The 23481-nt window shown below is 41.5% G+C and overlaps 5 protein-coding genes across 11 annotated transcripts; 2 read left to right on the top strand and 3 right to left on the bottom strand.

Annotated features, from left to right (window-relative positions):
- Window positions 1–2037: 2037 nt before the first annotated feature.
- LOC108231372 (TAR DNA binding protein) lies at window positions 2038–6851 on the top strand. Of its 3 annotated transcripts, XR_003038825.2 has the most exons (6): window positions 2038–2644; window positions 3560–3723; window positions 3808–3957; window positions 4062–4232; window positions 4318–5400; window positions 6070–6851. XR_003038825.2 is itself a non-coding variant. In XM_025004198.2 (5 exons), the coding sequence occupies exons 1-5, from the start codon at window positions 2404–2406 to the stop codon at window positions 4807–4809; spliced, it is 1218 nt and encodes a 405-aa protein (XP_024859966.1). In that variant the 5' UTR covers window positions 2038–2403; the 3' UTR covers window positions 4810–6851. The 3 variants fall into 3 exon arrangements, 2 of the variants coding, with proteins under 2 accessions (XP_024859966.1, XP_017263895.1); XM_025004198.2 differs by having other exon boundaries at window positions 4318–6851; XM_017408406.3 differs by having other exon boundaries at window positions 2039–2644; window positions 3808–3948; window positions 4318–6851.
- Window positions 6195–8673, bottom strand: cenps (centromere protein S). Its single transcript, XM_017408408.3, has 5 exons — window positions 8480–8673; window positions 8256–8379; window positions 7308–7341; window positions 7143–7209; window positions 6195–7026 (listed from the first exon to the last, which is right to left on the bottom strand). The coding sequence occupies exons 1-5, from the start codon at window positions 8507–8509 to the stop codon at window positions 6949–6951; spliced, it is 333 nt and encodes a 110-aa protein (XP_017263897.1). The 5' UTR covers window positions 8510–8673; the 3' UTR covers window positions 6195–6948.
- Window positions 8674–10176: 1503 nt separating this feature from the next.
- Window positions 10177–11315, bottom strand: rbp7b (retinol binding protein 7b, cellular). The gene is made up of 4 exons (XM_017408200.3): window positions 11013–11315; window positions 10710–10888; window positions 10515–10616; window positions 10177–10347 (listed from the first exon to the last, which is right to left on the bottom strand). The coding sequence occupies exons 1-4, from the start codon at window positions 11224–11226 to the stop codon at window positions 10294–10296; spliced, it is 549 nt and encodes a 182-aa protein (XP_017263689.1). The 5' UTR covers window positions 11227–11315; the 3' UTR covers window positions 10177–10293.
- LOC119616964 lies at window positions 11313–13471 on the top strand. 3 transcript variants are annotated; one of them, XM_037975246.1, is made up of 6 exons: window positions 11313–11620; window positions 11688–11750; window positions 11853–11932; window positions 12015–12145; window positions 12525–12654; window positions 12733–13471. In XM_037975246.1, the coding sequence occupies exons 1-6, from the start codon at window positions 11547–11549 to the stop codon at window positions 12807–12809; spliced, it is 555 nt and encodes a 184-aa protein (XP_037831174.1). In that variant the 5' UTR covers window positions 11313–11546; the 3' UTR covers window positions 12810–13471. The 3 variants fall into 3 exon arrangements, with proteins under 3 accessions (XP_037831174.1, XP_037831176.1, XP_037831175.1); XM_037975248.1 differs by having other exon boundaries at window positions 12588–12654; XM_037975247.1 differs by having other exon boundaries at window positions 11877–11932.
- A 241-nt stretch (window positions 13472–13712) lies between these two features.
- Window positions 13713–23146, bottom strand: h6pd (hexose-6-phosphate dehydrogenase (glucose 1-dehydrogenase)). Of its 3 annotated transcripts, none has more exons than XM_017408036.2 (5): window positions 23039–23146; window positions 18673–19330; window positions 18471–18588; window positions 17160–17429; window positions 13713–17073 (listed from the first exon to the last, which is right to left on the bottom strand). In XM_017408036.2, exons 2-5 carry the CDS (start codon window positions 19303–19305, stop codon window positions 15728–15730), a joined length of 2367 nt encoding a protein of 788 aa, XP_017263525.1. In that variant the 5' UTR covers window positions 19306–19330; window positions 23039–23146; the 3' UTR covers window positions 13713–15727. The 3 variants fall into 3 exon arrangements, with proteins under 3 accessions (XP_017263525.1, XP_017263522.1, XP_017263523.1); XM_017408033.3 differs by lacking the exon at window positions 23039–23146 and adding an exon at window positions 19666–19778; XM_017408034.3 differs by lacking the exon at window positions 23039–23146 and adding an exon at window positions 19468–19627.
- Between the last annotated feature and the right edge of the window lie 335 nt (window positions 23147–23481).

Here is a 23481-nt window from a genome sequence, read left to right on the forward strand (position 1 = left end):
GGCATGGCTTGAATTTATTATAAAGAAGGGGGTTGTGTTTCGTATCCACTTAGAGTGAAACACCTCATTTAACTAAATACACACTTCCTTTGCTTGGGACTGCAGTTACAACTCTGTGAATGAAATGTACAAATCAATGTCTGAAAATAATGAGCTGATGTTTTAAGTTAAGACACTTAATTTTGTCTGCCATGAGTTTAATTTAGATGTGCATGCTGTAGACTTGCTTTCAATGGTGCAAAAATTTCTAGATTTTTTTTTTTTTAAATTTTTGTTTGTTTTTGTTACCAAAAAAAAAAGGAGAGTAACCTATTGATTGAACTTAATAGAAGCCATTTTTTGGCTCAAACTCGGCATACATCATGTACTAATACTGGTAATGCTATGCACCAGAGCGAGCAAGAATGATGAAAGACTTAATATTAACTTCATACTTAGTGTAAATTACGCTTACCAGTTCTATTGATGCCAATTTTTGTAATAATTATAACAATCATTGTAAGAATTCTATCCTTGACAAATCCTTCTCTCTCCTTCCAATCTTCACTCTCAATGGAACAAAAACTGTCCTCACATACTGTCCATACAAAAACTTTTGTATATTTTTTTAATTTTTTTTTGGTCTTAAATTGAAAATCAGAGCATCTGGATGACAGCATTTCACTGTATACAGAAGCACTTTTGTTAAGGTTGTGAGATATTTTCACTTTTTTTTTTTCCTTTCTTTCTTTTCTGCAATGATGTACAATAAATGTGACGTAATCGTGTGTGGCCACAAGTGAAAATGCAATTCAACTGAGATGGACTCCCTTTTCTCTTTCCATTAATATTATAGAGCTCTGCACCCTTATGTACCTTTCCACTTTTTGTATTTCATTTCAGTCTGTTGGTGTTCCACGGTGAGCTGGATGCAAGATAGATACTGTACTAAATTGTACTGTTATTGATTGAAAAATGTAATAAAAAGCTGTTTGAGATCCCTTTTGGTTGCGTTGAATCAAAAAGTGCTTGATGTTCGTCCTGTTTTAAGGTCTTTTGTGGTTTAAACCCAGCTTAATTTAATGTTTTTTCTTCATTTTTAATACTGGCAAATAGCTGCAAGTTAGCAGTTAGGTTTAGGGCATCAAAAATGGAAACACATTTAGTTTTTGTCTTCATTTTTATCCATTCTGGATAAATTATTATAATGATTTATTCGTAATTTAAAAAATCTGATTCAAAATTTAGCTTTTTATTTAAAATGCTTGGAAAAAAATTTAATTCTTATAGATAAGTTATTTGATGCGTGAAAAGATAAGTTCTAATACCTTTTTAGAAAGTTTGCATTACAGAATTTCTGTCAGTGTATAAATGCTGTATTGTAAAAGTAGTTGCATTCTAAAAAAGACAGTTTCAAATAATATGGTTTATAATTTCTTTGAGCAGAAACACTAGTTTAAAATGAAATAAAACATACTTTATTCAAACTTAATCTTTAAAACTTGAATATAGTATGGAATCAAACTATAAAAAGAGCTCTAAGCATTACTGAATCAAAATTGTTCATCTCGGAGTACAAAAGGGAGGATTAAGCTTGTAAAATAATAAAGTTGTGTTTATTTATTTTGAAAATTAAAATTAGCATTTTTATGGACTGAATGCTTTTGCTTAGTCGGACAAAACAACTAAAAAGCTCAAAATATCAAAACTATGCGATGTCAAAACATGTAAATCTAATTTTAAACATGTTATTTTGAAGTTTTAAAGTTTGTGCGCCACCATCTTTGTCCCCCAACAACCGGAAGTTGTTTTAGAGGATGAAGTAAACCTGGCCTGGTCGACTCGCGTAAAACCGAGGGGGGGGGGTTAAAAAAAACAAAATGAGGTTTACATTACAGTTTCCTTAATCGCGATGATTTGTATACCTTAACACAATTACATCAATGTGTCTTTGTTAGTACGGTAGATTGTTCCCGACGACTTATCAATTTTGTTTGTATTCATGATACAATTTTCAACCATTAAAACCCCTCTGGGATGATCTCGTCCTAACAAATGACGTAGTTCCTTCTTCGCTTAGAGGCCATTTTGGAAGGCCTCGCATGTTTTGCCTCGTGGAAAAAAAACCAAACCAAGACAAATTTCTTATTTTGCAAGTGGGAGAAGTCGTGCCCTTTTGCTTTGTTTATTGAACTTATTTATGTTTTGTAAATTACGTTTGAGGGGATTGTCTTAGTGGGGTTTGTTACCGGAGGGGGAGAATCGTTCGCGGTTGTGCCACATCGGGGTTGTCCTCCGGTGTTGACGACACAGATCACCGTCCCAGCGAACAAAGAAACGGGAGGGCAGAGAGAGCGCGCGCTAACTGCAGTGCTGCTTCGGAAAAGAAAAGGAAAATAAAAAAAGTTTGAATTTCGGGAGAGAATGGCCGAGGGGTACATTCGAGTCGCGGAGGAAGAGAACGAGGAGCCCATGGAGATCCCGTCCGAGGACGACGGCACGGTTCTGCTGTCGACCGTGGCGGCGCAGTTCCCGGGCGCGTGCGGCCTGCGCTTCCGGAGCCCCGTGTCCCAGTGCATGCGGGGCGTGCGGCTCGTGGAGGGGATCCTGCACGCGCCGGAGAACGGCTGGGGGAACGTCGTGTATGTGGTGAACTATCCGAAAGGTAGGGGTGGAAACTCTGCAGCACTTCACCCAGTCTGTGTGTGTGGTGTGTGAGAGGGTGGAATCCTATTTATAATTCATACTGTAGTTTCTGCACTGCCTCAAAAGTATAAAAACAAACAAACTCCTGTGTCTTAATTCCTTTTCAAATATGAATAATAACATTCCTACTTGCATTTCAGTGCAACTGAGCTTGAATTAAAAAAATGTTTATTATATTTAAAAAGCCTTTAAAAATGTAAATTTTAACATTTCCTTACAAGATTTGTAGAACTTAATTCACTTCTTTCTACCTACTGTCATTTAGATATCTAATTACACTGCTGTTGGGTTGGATTTACCTTTAACTAGACTTATTATAAGTTTCTTATGACAATATCATAAGTTCAAATTTGTTTCTGTGCATATTCAATTAAACTCATTTGTCATTTCAGATCTATATACATGTTTATTTGCCAATTCTATGTAAGGATCTTGTGTACCATTATATGATAAATTGTCTTAAATTGTAAATAAATTGTAGATAAATTGTTAGTTAAGACCATTCATAAAATGAGCAGCTCAAGATTTTTTTGTCCATCTAAAACCATAAGTTATAAAATGCCTTCTGATTGTTTTGCAGATCATGATTCTGATTTGACTTCATAATTTCTATGATGACCAAATAATGATATAAATACATTTATAAAATGTCATCTCACCCTTATAGGTTACGCTATTGTTTCTAAAAGTTATCATAGAGTGACATAATTTTTGTCTTTTCAGAATATCTTAATAAATATTTGACAGCCTGGGCAGTATTTCAGTTCACTCTTATGAACAAATCAGATATCTCATTATCAGTATACTGAAGATTAGATGTTAGCCAAGGTTTTGGTGACAGTTTAAGGTGCTAATTCTGTTGTTTTCATTTTAGACAACAAAAGGAAAATGGATGAAATTGACGCTTCGTCTGCTGTGAAGATGAAGAGGGGCGACATGAAGACGTCGGACCTGATCGTGTTGGGCCTTCCATGGAAAACCACTGAGCAGGACCTGAAGGACTACTTCAGCACGTTTGGGGAAGTCATCATGGTCCAGGTACCACCGGGGACAGTTTTCATTAAAAGCCATGCACACGTCTGATTTGTTTTGCGTCTGTGTTTACCAAGTTTGTTCCCTCAGGTGAAACGAGACGCCAAGAGTGGGAACTCTAAAGGGTTTGGCTTTGTGAGGTTCACAGAATACGAGGCTCAAGAAAAGGTGATCTCCCAGCGTCATATGATTGACGGAAGATGGTGCGACTGCAAGCTCCCTAACTCGAAGGTGAATATGGTAATGTCCATGCGTATACCCACACATTGTGGATAGGTGTCCTGTCATAACTCACTTTACCATGTAATATTTTCCTGATTTTTTTTTTTTTTTTTAATTCACAGCAAGGGCCAGATGAGCCACTGAGGAGCCGGAAAGTGTTTGTGGGGCGTTGCACAGAAGACATGACCACAGATGACCTGCGGCAGTTCTTTATGCAGTACGGCGAGGTCACAGACGTCTTCATCCCCAAGCCATTCCGTGCTTTCGCTTTTGTTACATTTGCAGACGATCAGGTAAAGTGTGAAAAGCGTAGCAGTAGATTCGTATTTTAGCATTGCCCATCCCCTCGATAACCAAATTGATGTCGTGTCTCCGCAGGTTGCCCAGTCTCTCTGTGGAGAGGACCTTATTATCAAAGGAGTCAGTGTTCACATCTCAAACGCTGAGCCCAAACATGGAAATAGGCAGTACGATCGCACGGCGCGGTTCGGAAATGGCTTCGGGGCTCAGGCGTTCGGCGGCAGCCGCAGCGGGTTGGGGAGCAGCGCCAACAGTAATCTGGCGAATTTCGGCTCCTTCAGTCTGAACCCCGCCATGATGGCTGCTGCTCAGGCTGCGCTGCAGAGTAGTTGGGGCATGATGGGAATGCTGGCGAGCCAGCAGCAGACGTCCACCTCAGGCAGCACCTCTAGCGGGACGAGCTCTAGCAGGGACCAGAGTCAGTCTTTCAGTGCAGGCAACAGCAACTACGGCACCAGCTCGGCCAGTCTGGGCTGGGGCACAGGGTCAAACTCTACAACCGGCGGTAGTGGGTTTAGCTCGGGTTTTGGGTCCAGCATGGAGTCAAAGTCATCTGGGTGGGGTATGTAAGTTAAATGTTTCTATGGGTAAGTATTGCGAGAGAGATGAGTCTTTTCAAAAAAATTTATTTCTGGTGTTAATGCGTGTTTGAAAACTTAACACTTTTGTGGAAGATGTTTTGTACATTTGGAGAAAACAAATGCTAAAGATTTAATTTAGGAAGCGTTGAAGTGAGTTGTTTACCAGGATCTTTGACTAAAGTGCTATTTTTGATGTTTGTTTGTATCCATTTCAACTGGATTCTCTAATGCATGTATTGTGAAATGTGATGCCCATTTTTGAAAAGAAGAGAGAGAAAAAAATGCATGAATGTTTGCGGTTCACCATTATCCGGCACTGTCATCGGTCTAAAAGGCAATCTTGCATTGGAAAGAATCTGGTTGAAACCTAAATGTTTTAAGTGCAACTTTATTTGCAGTCAAGTTCTGTGGAAAAGCCTTCATTGAAATCTCTTCTGCAGTTCACCTCTCTTCCATTTCCCTGCGAGGAATCTCCTCTTTGGCAGCATTCTCGGGGTGATCTCGCTATCATTCTCCCTCTTCCCACCTGTAAATGCAATGCCACCAAAGAACGGCTTCACTCCGCATGTTCTGAGAGACGGTGGGTGTTTTCACTTTTATCCACTTTTAAATGGAAAGAACTGCGCAACTGACATTTTAAGAACTGATGAGTGCGATTGCGGATGGCTTGTTGGCGAAGAGTGAAGCGGTGAGTGAGCGAACGGAGAGACGGGTGGAGCGGGGACTGGTTGTGCGGTGAAAGAGCCCGAATCTGACTGCTTTCTGAGTGTGTGAGTGGAAGCTGCAGATGCTACGAGCGCCTCCCCTAACATGGACATTCTTTAATTAGTACTTCAAGAAATTTTTTTTTAATCTCTGCAAGTTTTTTTCCTTACTCTTGAGTATGTCTGTCAAAAAAAATGTAGTGCTGAATTCTTGTATTTGCTTATATTATCTGATTTGAATGCTGTATGGTGTGTGCTTTCATGTTCTTGAACTGATCTGTAAGTGTGGACTTGATGTGGGTGACACCTGCTGAAGACTCTGGGGGACGCGAGTGATGGAAGTGTGCGAACGTGGAGTGGTGTGTCCAATGGCTCCCAGTAGCTCTTTTTGTTGTTTGTGAGGTGTTTTAAAAAGAAAACAAGACAAAAAAACATGTCAAATGAAGGGAGTTCTCTAATAAAGTTCATTTGAATAGTTAACATAGATGATGCTGCTTGAGTCAGTTTGTCGAATCAAAAACATCTAATTCGATTCACATATCTAGGGACCTTGGGCTCTGCTGGTCGAGGTCTCCGTTTGAACCCTGACTGAAGTCTGTTCTGAAGGAAGAAGATGGAAGTTCCAACACTTTCAGTGTGTGTGGCCTTCTCAGACATGGGGTAGTACCTGTTTTTTTTTTTTGCTGTTTTTGATGGCTTTAGAGTGAATTCTCTAATAACCATCAGCTTCTGTGGTTAGCGGTAAGTTCCTGGCAGATATCTCAGTTTCAACCTTAGACAGATTAATTGAGTAATGTGGCTTTTTCCCCCTAAATTGTCGTGTGTCGCCTTCTTACTAATAGGGAAAAAGAAAAGTGTTTCATTGCTAGAATTAGTTTTGTTTTTTGGGTAGTTTGCTTGAAATTCCTGAGCCCCCAAATTTTACAGGTAACTTTGCAACTCAAAGCACTCACATGAATATAAAATGTACTCAGTTACGCTGCTGTTACGAGCCTTAAAACACAAACTTTAATGCATTAGTGTCCAATCCTGGTCCTGGAGGGCCACTGTCCTGCATGTTTTAGATGTTTCTCTGTTTTGACCCGCCTGACATGAATGTCTGAGTGATTACCAGGTTTCTGCAGAACTCGAAGACCTCCTGAAGAGTGAGGAAACATCTAAAACACAGGACGGCGGTCCTCCAGGACCAGGACTGTGTCAGCTCATACAGGGTCACTTTAACAGATAGCATTAGCAGGTCCAAGGCATACATACAATGTTTTTATTTTAGTCTGGTAAAAGTGTCATTAAAAAAAAGAGAAATAAATCCATTTTAATTGTCATGCAACTTGTGTACTGGTCAGTCTTCATGTTTGTTTGCAATGTTGGCCACATTTAGACGTCCCAGGCTTCCTGTGACATGTCCTCAGTCTCTGCTGTCCTCTTCAGTGTCTCTGCTCTCTCTTCTTCTTTAACTCCTTCTCCTGGGCCAGTTCTTCACTTTTATTTTGTATGTAGACGGACTGAAATAAAAGCAAATTAAACACCAAGTGTGCCGCCTGCTGTAGAACGTGTATTTATTTTGTATGGAACTCCTGTAAAATAAACATGTTATTTTAACGAGGTCTGACAAACTCACCAATGCAGTACTGCGACGGGCTGCGAGTTTGACATCCTCTGTAGACACTGTGCTTCTTTTGGCATGCCTGAAGGCAAATTAGGAATTGTAAGGTAGTTGGAAAACATTTTGGCGAAAGGCAAAGAGCACTGGGCTGATTTATTAACATGGTTTTAAAAAGCTTACCTTGCGAAGGCCTCCAGGTCTTTAGCAAATATCTCTGTGCAAAGAAACAAAAACATTCAGGAGTTACGTTCTGTCTCATGAAGGAGCAGTGTGAGTATTTTAGCCAGTTCATACGAGCAACGATCTGTAAAGGTTTTTAATCAGAAGATTAACAATACCTGGGTTGTAATAGTTACTGAAGCTAAACCTCTGTTTCTATAAAACATCAGATATTGTTAATTTGTTATTGATCGTAGAATCATACTCAGGAAATACATATCATCTTTATAATGCCAAAGAACTGAAATATTTAACTGGAAAAAAAATTAGGTATACAATGTAGAATGAGTAGATAATGTTTTTAATGTTTGTTTTTGCTAATGCTCTGTAAAGTCACTAGCTTTAATTTTGAAACTGTTCTATAAATAAAAAAAAAAAGCTTTTGAAAGCTCTTTTTTTTGTGGATTTGACAAAACCAAAAAGTTATGATAGTACAAAGAACATATTGTTTTCAACAATATTTTTTTGCTATAAACAAAAGAGCAATACAGCATTTAAAGAGGGCAATTGTTAAGGTGCCCTATGGTCACATTTAGTTTCTTATTGCTCATAAAAGAATTCCTGGAAAAGCTGACAAATGAAAACAAGATTTGTTTTAGTGAATAAAATGTGTTAAGAGTTAAATTACACTGACATTAAAAGTAACAGAGTTGTAAAATGAATAACGGGGTTAATGCTAATTGTGAGTCCCTGTGATTTAAGAAAATGTAAAAGCCCTTAAAATCTATAAATAAAGCTTTTAAAATATTTGTAGATGACAGCTTATAGTCGACTGTAACACATCCTGTTGGGCAGATAAGTACAAGAATGGGGCTGCAGATGTAATATATAATTAAAAAGGATAAAAGACCATTTAAAACAAGTCACAGTAAATGAGATGTCATGTCTTGTTTCTGACAGTGAACTCACCACATTGTCTGAAGGTTGTCTCAGCTATCGCTGCCACGACTTGTCGGCTGAACTCCCTCCGTTGTTTCTCTCCCACCTTCTGACACAGACGGCCCACTGTATAATGAACTGCGGCTTTTAACCTCTGAAAGTAAAAGCAGATGTCACACAAATACAAATCCCGCGAACAACCCCCCCAACAACAGGCTTGTCGGTGCTAATTTTGATGAAACGCGACTCTTTACCTGCTGGGTTTCGTCTGCATCCGCTGACATTTTAAAAAAAATCCAGAACAAGGTTAACCTCGACGACTTCAAAATGAGTAGCGAAGCTGGCAAAATGTCTCACAATTCAAAGCTATAGCATCCACAAAGGTTCAGCCATAAAAAGATTTGGGAAAACAAAACAAAAACTCGCGGGAGGAAGTTTTTTTTCCGCTTATGGGGTTCGTTCATTAATTTCACAACGCCACCTTGTGACCCGGAGGTGGTACTACACCGTTTTACTGTTTTTAAAGGGAGATGAGGGAAATAGGTACATTTATTTATTATTAGTTAGTATTTTACCTGCAGCAGTCCCAGTCAGGGTTGACATCTTTTCTTTAAAATAAGGAAATCGTCCAGTATTTGAAGCTGAAAAGACTTCCTTATAAGCTCTGTCAAAAAGCCTGTTTTTGGTAGCATTGTCTGTTTGTGCTCACGATTACTCAAAATGTTATGAATGCAATTTCATGAAATTTTCAGATAATGTCAAACAGAGTACAAGGAAGGAAGTGATTAGATTTTGGTGTTGATCTGGATTAGGATTATCTTTACAGAAACTGACATAAATGGACTATATAGCCTTTCTAGCCAATCAGGCCACTCAAAGAGCTTTACAACACAATGTGAGCCCTCATTTACCCATCCACACGACACTGAATATCTACAAAGCTAATCCGAATAAATCATTCTATGGAAACTAATCAGTGCTTTAAAACTCTTTTTGCCAATGGGGCACACATCAGTTCAGTCTTGCCTAGGGACACTTCAAGGAATTGAACCTCCAATTCTCTCATTGGAGGATGACTGTTCTAACCACTGATCCACAGCCACCTGTACTATAGTGTGTAGTAATTGAAGAGGACAGTGACCCTATGGCCTTGGTGGAGGTTTGTGCTCTCTGAGTGCTTTTAGTTAAGGAACATTATGTTCCTTAGTTTAGGTGCCAGTCTGAATGTGTTTATAGATGATTTAAGAGATGAAAGTGATTTTTGTCCAATCAGTGCTGGAGAAAGTTTTTCACCCACAGGGAAAAAAAGTTGAACACAGGAACTTACTTTGGTTAATTGACTCTACTGATGTTTAAGCTGCTTTTTGTCAAGTAAAGTGATCAACTTTTTAGTTTGAAACTTTTTCATTTTCTGTGAAAATGCAACATGAGTGCTGAAAAACTTAACTAAAAATTGCTGAAGCAACATTGTTAAAAAGGTAAAAAAAAAAAACAACACACACCACTCAAAAATAGGTAAATTTGGTGCAGCATTCCCAACACATACAGTACTTTAATGCCAACAGACTAAAACCTCTGTTTAAAACTTTGCAAGATTCATTCCTTCAGTGAATGCTACTTTAAAGAGGAACAAGCAGGAAATGGTTTACTGCAATGTTTAGCCAAAGAGGTGCTGGGAACCAAGTACTTTATAATGGTTTCCAATTCAAGGACAGAACGGTGTCTGGCTGCGTCCCTGAGAGAGGCAGGTGTGAAGACACTGTAGACTAAATGGAGTCTGAGAATCTAGAAGTTCACTCAGAAAACAAGTACGTCACATCTGCAGACCAGATTCTGTTTTCCTGCTAGTGAAAAAGCTGTTTGAAATATTAGAAAATTATGTAAAGGAAATTTTTTTACCTACAGAAAGCCTGATCTGACATTAAGAAAAAAATAAGGGGGACAGACAAACTTTTGCTTTCTCCTCCCTCCCTTTTATTGTTAGGTATGACAGCTGGCACAGCGCATCTCTCAGCTCATTTGAGGGAAAACGCCAAACAAAGTGTTAAAGCGTTTTAAAAAGGCAACATCACTGGGTCCTTTTATAAATTTGCTTGCAAACTTGACCTTCACATTTGAGTTCCTGAAAAGAGAGAAAAGGCAAAAATTACAAATCATGAAGTTCATCTCTAATTGCAAAGAGAGCATGTAGGCAACTGAGAATACAAGAACCTTTAAATAGGCTCAACATTTGGAACACCAGGAGTACTCTGTGCTTTCTGAACACACATTAAAGACGTGCAGTCGTACCAGATGAAGCTCATCTCCTTGAATCCAGTGAACCCAGCCCCGGTTTCCCTTTTCTCCCTTCTGAACGCACACCAGCTTATCGTTATCCCAGGTGACCACACTCTGGCAAATTAAATAAAATATAAAAAAAACAAAACCTTTCAATTTCCAGTTTATTAGCTCAGAGTGGCACAAGTCAGAGTTTAACATGCTTACCTTGCACAACCGGTTGTCCATTCCTTTGGTCACCTCGTCGAACTCCTCACCAATTTTGAACGAACATTCGTAGTTTTTCAAAGTGGTGACAGTTTGAAATGTGAAACTATCTCCGTCTTGCTTAATCACCTTGCGAGGCTTCAGCAAGGAGGCAATCTTGCGTGTTGCAAAGTCAATGCCTGCGTGCCAAAAAAAGAAAAACAAATCATTTCATCCTGTGTAACACAAGACCAGCTTTTTCATTGTCAGAGTAAACCAGGATAAGTAAGGCACAGAACCTCAGAAATAAGCAACCCAGCTTACCAAGTGCGACCATATAACCATCGATGTTGTCGTTGCTGATGATGTCCCACGTCCCGTTGTAGTCAGCAGGCATGTTGGCGGTTTGACCCTCTGAGGACTTGGCAGGAGGAGCATCAGAAGTGAACAGAGTCAGACTTAGTGCGTTAGATGTTTTATAGTGTCTCAATATGGGGCAGGGGTGGATGCGATGCTTCCCCCACATATTTGAACACATTTAGAGGAGGAGAAGTGGTGGGTGGGTGGAGCTGCACTTTTTATTTTAAAGCTATCCCTGCTCCTGGTTAATCCTTACAGGATGAGGTCAACTTTGACTAAAAAAACCTCAAATAAAATCACTAAATAAATGATCTTTTTTAACAGCTTGGCATCAGCTTCTGTTAATTGCTGATCAATTGAAATCAGGTGTTTCTGAAGCAGGGAAACCTGGAAAACATGTGCCTGGAGGAGCAGGACTGAGGAACTCAGAATGAAACCTGATCTTTCCTCGGAGCACACGCAGCGGCCGGCAGCAGAGTTTCAGCACACGCCGTCTGGATGCTTCATTACATGCTGGTCTTCATGGCGTATCACAGCAGCAGACGGATCCCACTGAATCAGAGGCTAAAATTGTAAGTACGCTTATGGATGGAGATGACAAAACTATTTATACTGATGCATTTTTTTTTCTGTTCACAGTCAGGTGGTGAATGCAGTGTTCATTGTAGCAGTTCTGGCCCCTCAGCTCTTTGTCATGGGAAGGTAACTAGGACGCAGGTTGTGGCATTGAGCCACACAGATCATGAGTTACTTGGATAAAAAGGGGAACGTTTATAATAGTGTTTGGGTTTTTTTAAATTTGAGGCCCAAATCTTCACGATACTGCAGGCAGCCTCTTCTGAACAACTTGGCGATCTCTGTTGCCCTGTCCATCGTTGCTTCAGGTGAGTCCCGTCCCCGTCAGCCTTCATGCCACTTCCAAAATAAGAACGTTTGTTTAATTTTAACACGTCCCCTCTTTTTAAGGGTTTTCGGTGATATTCACTCTGATGGATCTGGTTCATCAGAGCTTGTGGGCTGCCTATCACGTGTTTGGGCTGCTGTCGTGTGCACATGGACTCAGCACGGCCATCTTGACTCTCACAGCAGCACCCTGTGTAAGAAACTATATTAGTAAATTGGCATTCCTTGAAGGAATCAATATCGCCCACCGGCTTGTTGACGAATGATGGAATCGAAGTCGTTTTGGCCAGTCAGAGTATGTGTTGTGACTGACTCTCAGCTACTACCACATCAAATCTTAGCTCGATACCTATAAAAATGACTGAGTTAGAGCCATTTTTGTGTTGGCTAATATCGATTAGCTGTGGTGGCCATCTTGAATTTGACTGACTCCAAAAGTTGATCAGTACATCTAATGAATATTTCCTAAAAGTTTCATTAAAATCCATTCAGTGATTCATGATATTTTGGTGCCTTGAAACAGATCAAGGCAGAGTCCGGCAAAAATGACACTGTTTGTCTTTGACTTTCAAGCAGTGGGCGTCGATAATGAAGGGGAAAAGAGCAACATCAGTGATCCTTTATTCATATTTACAGGCCAAAACCACTCCGGAGCTGTACTACATGTCCGTAGTTCTAACAGTCGCCTCCACTTTCAGTACAGGTGAGGGACATTTCTCACCAGCACGGACAGAAATAATCTCCAGTTTCTACACAGTGCCACCTGCTTGCGTCTGTTTAGGTTTTTTCGCGGTGAGAGGAGGCCTGTGGCTAACCAAAAGCCAGTGGATGATGGGGACGGGCAGAGCCGGAGAGTAATGAAAAGGGTCCAGCTGTCCCCACGCTGCCACCTGATCCTGCATGTTTAAAGAATTCATGAGGTTTCTGCGTCGCCAGCAGTAACATTAAACCATAAACAACAAAAAGGAGGAAAAAAAAAAGTGCAAGTGAGCTGATCCTCGTCGCATTTTAACACTGGCTGCAGGAAAGCAGATGTCTTGCTTGTTTAGAAATGTTTGCTGGATGTGTTTTAGTGAACGGTAAGCTCATAATTCTGTAGTTTAGACAGTTCTGTAAACTACACGTCTAACAAATACAAAAGTTTCGTATTCAAACAAGAGCTTAAATTTTAATTTAAGCGCATTCAACAAGCTTTAAACTTTAAAAACATTTTTTTATTCTGCTCTGAAGCAACTTTTAGTTGCCTGTTTTGCTCCATTTTAACCTTTGTGTATTTGCAGAGATAAAACTGGATGTCTTAAGTGTTTTTATTTGACTTGTTTTTACATTATCTATCAGCAATACATAATTAAAGCTCAAAATTATTTATAAAGTAAACATCCTGCAACTTATAGTGGTTGTCTTTTGGAATATTTTTCTTTAAAACTGTTACAAACGTTCAGGATTTGCTGTCAGTCGGTGGTTAAGCTCTGCTGTAATTTCTGTTCAGACAGTAAATCTGTAAAAAAAAAAAAAAAAAATATGCCAAGCTAAACTGTGTTTAGTGTGAGACGGGCTTTATGCAAATATATAAAATATATGACCAAGGAAGAAAAGTCTGGATCACAGATTTGTGAAATACAAAGTATTTTTTTTTTTTTTTTTTTTTTATCCGTTTCATGACTGTTTTATTGTTCTACTATTGTGTGAGGCTGTGTGGAAATTTCTTTTAACTTAACTTTTACTCATGCTGATCAAATTCAGGTCAGAGAACAGCGTTTCTGTGGAAATGATCAGGATTTTATTGAAAGATGAACATGTAAACTTCATGAACAGGTCTCTAAAATACATCAGATCCTGCCTGGAAATCCTGGACCAACATACAAAAGAAAAAAAAAATCTCCAGGCTGCATTTAATATATTTTCCTAAAGGAATGTCACTGTAGATGGACTATAACTGTGCTTTTATTTATTTGAAAAGTTCAAAAATATATTCTACCTCACTGTCTGATAAGAAAAAATAATTTATGTTTTTTGGAAGCACCTACATTTTTTGTTCTTTAAGAGTAAGTGCGTTATATTGAGGTTACGGCCGTGAAAATACAGAAATGACAATCAAAAATGGCAGATCACACAGAAAACTGCATACGGCATTTGCAAATCTACCTGAGATATGTCATATTCATCCAAACACAACTCACTCCGGTGTTTGTCGAACCTGGCTTTTAGCACCAGAGTTTATAAGGTCGCACACTGCATGTTCCGTCATCTCACACTTAAATACACTTCTGATCAAGTCTTTAAAAATAAGAAGGTCTGCACACGTATTCACACTTTCACAGAAAAATATTCAAATGAGGCTTCAGCTTTCAGTAAAACGAACCACACTGTTTTAACCCAATAACTACAAATCAAATATTTACCATTCCTACATAAACTTTAATGCAGCTGCAACCTCTGCTGGTGACCTCTGCTTCCTAAACTTTCATCAGACTCTTCTACGCTCCTACCCTCACCTTTGCTCGTGAACTTTGGGCAGTGACTGAAAGAACAAGATCACAGATAAAGGCTCCGTCATACTCCAGAAGAAGTCAGAGCAGAACTCCTGGGAAAACACCCCCCCTCCCGCAGCGGGACACGTCACGCTCAAAGACTTGAAAGCACGGTGCTTCACGGCCACCGCAGTGAGGTGTACAGAGCCGGCACGGGATTCTTCCCGTCGGGGGTCGCCACTTCGTCCCTGCATCCTCCATCGGGCCTTCACAAATCTGTCACAAAGCGAGCGCCACGCTTTTCAGCAGATGGACTCCTCCGTGGACAATATCTGTGCCGTCTCCTTCCCCAAATATTTTGCAGTTTGACAATCTTTATACCGTTCCCCTGGAAGACTCGTACAGATGTACGCATTTTTGAACTAACTCAGCCAACTGTTCTCTTTAAAGCTGTCCGCATTGCTCGCTCGAGCTCCAGCCAACAACTGGTTTCTGGAAGCAGAGTATTTGAAACAAAGTGACAACATCGCAGTCCCAGCGCTTTTTCACAACTTAACACGCCCTCGAGCTTCTAACCAATCACACATTATGTGGCGCAAACCCCAGTGGGGAAAAAGTTCAGCCAGGGCCTTGTGTCAAGAAGCGGCGGCTGAAGCTACTATGAGGGAAAAAAAAAAAAAATGATGCAATTTTATTGCAAAACCACATGAATGAGAGCTGAATTTATTGCTTCTTCTGGAGTATGACAACAGCTTTCGAGATGGGGTGAGAGGTTCGGTTATCCAGGAGGGACTCGAAAGTAAAGCTGCTGTGGCTCCACCTCGAGTGGAGCCAGCTGAGGTTGTTCGGGCATCTGATGAGGATGCCCCCTGGACGCCTCCCTAAGAAGATGTTCCAGGCATGTCCAACTGGGAGGAGACCCCGGGGAGGACCCAGGACACCCTGGAGAGACTATATCTCTCAGCTGGCCTGGGGAAGCCTTGGAATCCTCCTGGAAGAGGTGGCTGTGGAGAGAGACGTCTGGGCTTCCCTGATGACCCACCTGGACTAAGCGGCAGATAAGGGATGGATGGAGTTTTCCACAAGCATGTGGAGCTGCAAAAAAGGAAAACTTTTAACAGTTTTCCACTGTTTTGCTGGAATAGCTGTCACATTATGAACTCAAACTGGGGGAAAAATAAACAATATTAAAAAGAGTAATGTCAAGTTTATTTGATTTGCAGTTATTGAACTAAAACATGTTCCGGTCCTCTCTGTGATGGCTCATATATACTCAAATAAAGCAGCTTCATATATTTATACTTCCTAGCCTAAAAGTGCATCATAGTCAATGTACCAAACTAGGCTGCCGTTGGCAGGTTTCACTCCGGTGACGGGATATTTGTCTGCGGTGTCCTTGACCCGGCTCAGCTGGGTGACCAGCTCATGTTTGCCTTTGCCCATCACTAACAGAGCCACCCTGCGTGCTCGGTTAATAGCACTGAAAGTGAGGCTCATGCGCTGATGAGGCTTGACGGGGCTCTCGGTGAGCGCCACCAGACTTTCCCCGAATTCGCTCAGCTTCCCGCCGGGGAACAGCGAGGCCGTGTGGCCGTCGTAGCCGACGCCCAGCAGCACGAAGTGAAAGCTGGAGCCGTTGACCAGTTCGCCGAGCTCCTTCTCGTACAGCTGCGCTCCTCCGTCCTCCTCCACACAGAGGCGCTGGTTCAGCTGCACCGGCATGGGGTGGATGTTGTAGTAGGGTATCTTCACATGCCGCAGCAGGTGCTGGTGCAGGTTGTAGAAGTTGGACTCCACCTCGGTCAACGGCACGCAGCGCTCATCCACCATCCACACGTGGGTGTTCCACCAGGGGAAGGAGAAGTGGTGCAGGGCCAACCTGTGGAATAAAGCGAGAGGGGTCGAGCCTCCGGACAGGGCGAGGTGGAAAAGGCTGCCCTCGTTCACCACCGCCTCCGCTGCTTCCTCCATGTCCGCAGCCAGCCTCTCAACCAGCTCCTCGGTCCAGGCGGACACCATGTCGGCGCTGCGGAACTTGCCCTGCATCACCTGGAAGCTGCTGGGCGACGGGCCTCCTATCTGGTCCGGGCCGATTACTACCACCTCGCTGTTGTAGCGGATCTCCTTCCCTTTCAGGTGGATGTCCAGCATGTCTCCGTTGTCGGCACCGCCGGGGTAGATCCGCGGAAACGAGCCGGTCAGGCTGCTGAGGAGTGGCGTCCACAAAGCCCAGGAGGCCAGCAGGTTCTCAGTACTGATAAAGCTATTTTTTTGCCCAGCTAAGATGCGAGATATAAGCTCCGCGTACGCTTCCTTCTCTTTTACCGGCGTTTGCACATAGTAGTCTGAAATGTGCAGGCCCAAAACGATGACATCCGCATGCTCAGTCACTTCCTTCCACTCCTGGTCCTTCAAAGCTGGCTTGAACAGATTCTTGCTAACGAGGACTGCCGCGTACTGAAGGCTGCCCTGGCCGAAGTAGAACACTATCTGTTTCGGTTTGCAGTGAACGCTGTGGTGGTTCTGAAGGCAGAAGACGTCGTTCTTAAAAAGTATGCGCGCGTATCCCATTCGCTCGTCCAACATCTTCCCCGAGATCAGAAGAATGGGCACCCCCTCGTACTGCGGCTCGTCGACGTGGGCCAGAACAGCTGCAACACAGTCGCACGTTAGCGTCACGATTTCTTCCGCTCGAACTGAATTGCCTCAGACTAACGGAAACGGTGACCGTGTTCACCTGCAAACGTCGCAGTTAGGCTGACGTGGTCCTTCGTTTTGTTCAGCTCCTGTTGAACCTCAGCTTTGTAGGCCTGGTACTGCCCGATCACGGCTTGGTTCTTTCCCAAAGGCAGCATGGAACTGAGGATCTGCAGCTTGTGTCGAAGGACCTCTTCGCTGTTGCTCACGTTCGCAGGGAGCCTCATCGTGAGCAGCGTCATGACCTCGGTCAGGTGGTTTTGCAGCACATCTCTGATCACACCGTACTCGTTATAGAAGGCGTTACGACCTTTGGGGTTAAAGCGGAGCAAACAAGAACACGGATTTACAAGGAAGCATAGTCGCTGTGGGAAGAAAGGTCACCATTTGTCAATTATATTTGGCACTAAAAAGTATCTCGTCTTTCTTGGGTCTTTAAACTCGGTAAAACGTTTATTTTTAATTTGTTCTGTTTGCTGGTGCCCGTGGGATCCCTGCATTGTTGCAGAGTTAACTTTAATGCTTTGCTTTATAAAAGACAGGCTGCGTGGTCTGTTGCTGCAAAACAAGCCCAGATAATCAGCCCTCCACCACCGTGCCGGAGAGTTGGTACAACTCATTTTGCTGCTTGTCTTTTGATAAACATGTTTGCTGTACTCTTGAGTTTTTTTTTTCCTTTAATGTAGTTGTTTTTTGCTTTTGTTTCTGTTTGTGTGGAGATAATATGCTTTTATTCTGTTTTTTAAGAGAACGTCACATGTTCACTCGCTGAGAAATAATTTCCCTCTGGGCGATGATAAAGAGCTTATTCTATTCTGTTCACTGTTCAAAAAGTCTTGTTTTTTTTTTTTTCTTCTTCTTCTCTTTTAAAATCAGAAACAACTCTCTTTCTCCTGGCCAGTCATTTGCTTTTGTAGAAGCAGAAGGGAGGCCCAGATGCGTTAATCAGCTGATCAGTGACCTTCAGTAGTCGTATCTTTACTCTCCTAACTCCTCTGGAAGCAGCGGGAGAGGAGGTTTTCACGCACTGCTTCTGCATCTTGGCTCAGTTTTTAAAATAAAATATGGCACTGATGTCTATCTGAATAAATGTAACATTTTTAATGACCTTTGGGCTCGTGTTTTGTTCTGTGCACCACTTTGTACGCACATTTCAGCATATATAGGACCTAACGAGGCACAAAGCGTTAACTGGTTTGTACAGGTTGAGTGAGATTTAGAAAAGGTGCTCGGGATCAGGCGGGAGTAAACCTCTCAGTAAGAACCCTGGTGTTAAATAATGATTTTTAAAATGTCGTATTTTTTGATCATAACCACAGTCAAATTGATATTTTTCAAAATGTGTAATTACCTTTACAATCCAGGGTCTCTTTCAGGACAATCTCTATTCTCTCGATGTGGTGCCTGTTCCAGATGGGATCCAGAACCTTTCTGTTCTCCGTCCGGAAGGGAAGTATCTTTGACACGACCTTTTTCCATGAAAGACAAATATATAAAATTTAACACCTCATTTACAGGCGAGATAAACAAGGTGCACCAGATTCATTTTCAACCTGCTTTCCCAAGTAGTGGTCGATCCTGTACATCTCTTCTTCCTTCAGAGAGCCTCTGAGTTGAGTTGCGAGCACCTGAGCGCTCCTGTAGTCGTGTCCGAAAGGTTTCTCCAGCACCACCCTCAGCCAAGGCCCGCCGGCCGGCCTGCAAGTGCCGTTAATCTTCTCGGCGATGTCTGCATATGCAAACGCCGGAACGGAGAGGTAGAAGAGCCTCCCTGCCTCGCGCATGCCCTCTTGCTGAAGCTGCCGCTCTATGTGCTCGGCCAGGTCCTGGTAGTCCTCTACGGTTTTCAGCTGCCGATACTGCGAGAGCCGCAGGAACTGCTCTTTTAAGATGGCGCAGCGTTCCTCCGAGACGTCCTTCGAGCACGGGACTGCCTTCAGGATCTCAAAGAGGACCGGTGTGGCAGCCTCAGCTGGGGACAGTCCCCCGCCGTAGAAGGAAAAGGTGTGTCCACCGCCGACCTGGTTAACGTACAGGTGGAAGAACCCCTGCCACAGGTATTTCCGCGCCAGGTCCCCCGTTCCCCCCACTACGACCACCGAAACGTGGCCGGCTCTCTGGCCCTCCTCGCCACACCCTCTGTCGGCGCAGAGGGCAACCAGCAGCAGGACGACGGTCACGAGCATCTTTTAGTCCCGACTCTCCAAAACCCTGGGAGAACAAAACAACAACAAACGGGTTTAACACAAACCGAGCTCAGTTCCACATATCTGATTTCAGCAAACTGAAGTTGCAAATTTCTGCAGGAAGAAAACTAAATAAAAGAGTCATTCAAATTTCAATTTCACCTATTAAGCAGTAATACAGACAGACACATATGATGCATCTTTTTTGGCAATCCAAAAACATTTAACAAACAAGATTTCAATCAAACGAGACAATTTGCGTCCAACAGACAAGATGGAGCACAGATTTAAAACACTGAATAGTTCTAACGGTCAATGCAAATCTTAAATACATATCCAAGGACAAAAGAGATCATTTACTTTGCAAAGTCTCAGCCTCGTCTTTTTAAACTCCCTCGGTGGACACTGATCCCGTGTGGAGCAATAATGAATACAAAGCAGGCGTGTGGACTTTTGCTCTTTGCTCGGGGGGGGGTGTTGAGCTTCCTGTTTAAGTGTTGTGCTGTTTACTGCGTTCTGGGAAAATCCCACCCACTTACGGACGATTTTGCAATGAAAGAAAGTCATCTATTAGGCAAAAATAAATCAAATAAATGCATTTTGACTTTTTTTTTTGTGAAGAAATTAGATCAAAATTCACCCACTATGTTTGATAATAAACAGGAGACACGGAAAGCTACAAACGCACTGGTCTGAAACCTTAAATCAGCAAAATGTGTTATTTTTGAAGTAACGAGTGATAGACTTGAAAGTTTTCGTTTTACCAACTGATACCAACGATTCCTTTTTATATTTATTAAAATTCAGCCATTTTTAAAAAAAAGAAACACCTTATATGACATTGCTAACTCCAAATCTAGCATTTTATGAGAGAAAACTAAAGTTTGACTCAACTTACAGCACAATTTTTCCAGCGGACGCCTCTTTGATTCAGAAAAAAAAAGAAGTTCTCGTTACATTTTTTTATTCAAAGTCCCAAAGACATGATGGGCAAATAAATACTGTGCATTTATGTAGAAATTATAAATGTTTGGCCCAGTTAATCACTTCTTGTATTTCTTTAAGGAAAGCCACAACTTTCCAGAAAAATATCTAGAAAAAAAACTGTTCTATGTAATAATTATCGTTTTTTAAATATATTAAACTTCTGCCAGACACAAGCCGAAACTTTAAGCTATTTTTTGTGCTCTGAGATAATTTTTAACAGCTAATAGAAGAAGAAACAATCAAGTTACACATATTAAAACAAACATTTTATAAAACAGACTCAGTCAAGTGTTACTATAATAACATTTTGGAGAGGGGTAGTTTTTAATCATCTTATATTTCAACTATATGATGCTTTTCCTTATCAGACTTACAGTCGCATCCAAAAATGATGTGTTAACTTGAACTAATTGAGCTCCTCTTTCTGATCAGAGGGTATAATTGCTCACAGTAAACAGAACGCCCACAGAATAAATGATTTTATGACTGAAGAGCAACATCTGGATTCCCAGCAGCTCCGTCATGTTTGCACAGTTACAATGCAAACAGCAAAGGCCACGGTACGACTGTTCCAGCCACAGCTGAGCTTCACTTCTGTGTCTGTTTTTATTCAGGAGAGCTGGACCCAAGGGCTGAAAACTTCACACTAATTGTACTTTTATTTAAAGAAAATATATCTGTGTAGCACATCTCTCCACATTAATCAATAAAGACATTTAGGTTACCATTGATTTTTGGATTTTGACATTACTCTTGTGCAGCTCCAATCTTATTTTCTACATGTAAATCCTCTGAAGTCACAAGCTGCCCCAATTTTCCATGAACTCCAAAGAAAGATCCTCTGTCACCGCCCGTGGTTCATGGCGCGAATCAATTCAGATCCCTGTGTTTGCGACAAAGAAAGCTTAAATCTGTCCTAACAGACATCGCATTTGTCTGTGGCAATCTTAAAAACAGTTTTTCCTTCATATCCAGTGGTGATTCAGGAGCCACAGCCAGCCCACATGAACTGGATCAAATTGTCTACAAGAGGAAGAACTGTCTGCTGACTGAGCACTTTTATTCATGACAGGGGAAAGCAGGAAAAAAACCTCCTGACGAGTTTTATTTGTGTATTTGTGGACCACTTTGGACTCGGTAATGACTCAGATGGAACTCCACGGGCAGGAAAATGCTCCTCTTGTGAACAAGACTGATAAGTCCACTGGTCTGCGACAATAAGTGGGACTAATGTCCGAGCCCTTAGCCCTCAGCTACTAGTATTCACACAGAGTAGCACATAACTGTGAAGTGGAAGGAACAAAATGCACGGTCAATTTGCTTCGCCAGTACAATTCAGAAAAGTGTGTGGTGCATTTGTGAACTGTCCCCTCGGAATCACATATATTTTTCACTGGATGTGGGTCTGGACCCCAACTGGGTCATTCTAACATGGGAATATGCTTTGATCTGAGGTTTTCCTCCAGGATTGCTCTGCATTTAGCTCCATCCGTCTTCCCAGCAACTCTGACGAGCTTTCCCATCCCTGCTGAAAAAAAAGAAGAAAAAAAAAAAGAATCCCCACACCACGATGCTGCCACCACCGTGTTTCACGGCATCATCTTCCTTCCACTTCATAATCATCTGCTACTCTGCGTTGGTCTATCTTTTTTTTCTTCTAATTGCTCTAATCTGGATATCATCATAATTCTGAATTCACCAACCAAACAGCAGCGAGTGGGCTTTAAGGACGAGTCTGTTCAAACACTGACCGTATATCCCCAGCCTCATCCACTCATTGTAGGGTAATGTCAGTAAATACTTTCCAAGTTGTGCATTTTCAGTCTGCATCACAAGATGGCAAGAACTTTTGGAATATAAAATGGTGAACATTTTATTTTAGGCTAGGTATCTCCTCTATTTTACCTGCTGCTACGCACTCACTGAGCACAATACTCGGGCTATAAAACAAAAAAGAAAGTGGTGAGAACAGTTTCACTCTCATAACTTTTATTCGTTTTGTTGTTTGTTGAGGCTCTACAAGGAGATTTATAGTTTTTTTTTAATTTGATGAGTGTACTTACTAGTTAAATCATTAACTGAAGCACACATATTACATCAGTTCTATTTAAGTTAATTTGAAACTCTACAGACTTAATCCAAGCTCAATAAGAGAGTTGCAGCTGCTGTGTGTCAATAATCTTCCTGCACTGGTGTTGTGTTTAATTCTGCACCCCCCAACAAACAGGATCCCTAACTTTAGTCAGATCTCCTCGGTTTCTGATGCAACTTTCAGCGACTGTTCCTGGGTCAAAAGCTTGTCTAAAAGGAGACTCCATTTGCCACAAAATGTGACCGACTGAGCCGTGGAAAACGCCAGAAAACTGCAGCCCCGTTTCTGCTGCCTCGGTGGTAAAAACAATGTTCGCAAACTTTCAGCGAGGAGAGAGCGACCTGTGCGGACTGACTACTGACCGGGTTTTAATGTGTTTTATTGTCCCTTACAGTGGTTTGTTTAGGGGGTAAAACGCGAACAGAGACGAAAGGTGTCCGCGGGAAACAAGTTTATCCCTCGAACGATGATGGTGAATCCACCTGCTAGCTGTCAAAAACTTCACTTCCGGCGCTTGAAAAACGCATCATGTTAACCCTCGACGCTACGTCTCTTTCCGTAGCACCCCGAGGAGATGTTTAAATGCGAAACCGCAATAACACACCGAGGAAAGAAAAGCAAAAAGTACAGGGGAAAAAATGAAAACTTACGAACCTGCACCGTGACTGTTGTCATCAAAAGACGCTTCCTGTACGAGTCACGTGACTCAAGTCCACGCGTGCGACGTGTTACGGATTCATGTTCGACTCCAGTCACCTTATTTTAGATTATACTGTTTCACATTGTATTATTATTATTATTATTATTATTATTATTATTATTATTATTATTATTATTATTATTATTAGTAGTAGTAGTAGTAGTAGTAGTAGTAGTAGTAGTAGTAGTAGTAGTAGTGGTGGTGGTAGTAGTAGTAGTAGTAGTAGTAGTAGTAGTATAGCTGTAAGATATTACCACAAATGTTTTAAAATGTAGAAAATGTTCTTTTAAAATGATGATACCTGTTTCTTTAGTCCAGTTTGCTAAAGATTTAAGTCTTATAATTGTTTTATTACTTCTGAATATCATCTGAAAAGTCTGAGAGACAGAAATGGTAA

This window comes from Kryptolebias marmoratus, linkage group LG4 (genome assembly GCF_001649575.2).
Source record: "Kryptolebias marmoratus isolate JLee-2015 linkage group LG4, ASM164957v2, whole genome shotgun sequence".
NCBI lineage: Eukaryota > Metazoa > Chordata > Actinopteri > Cyprinodontiformes > Rivulidae > Kryptolebias > Kryptolebias marmoratus.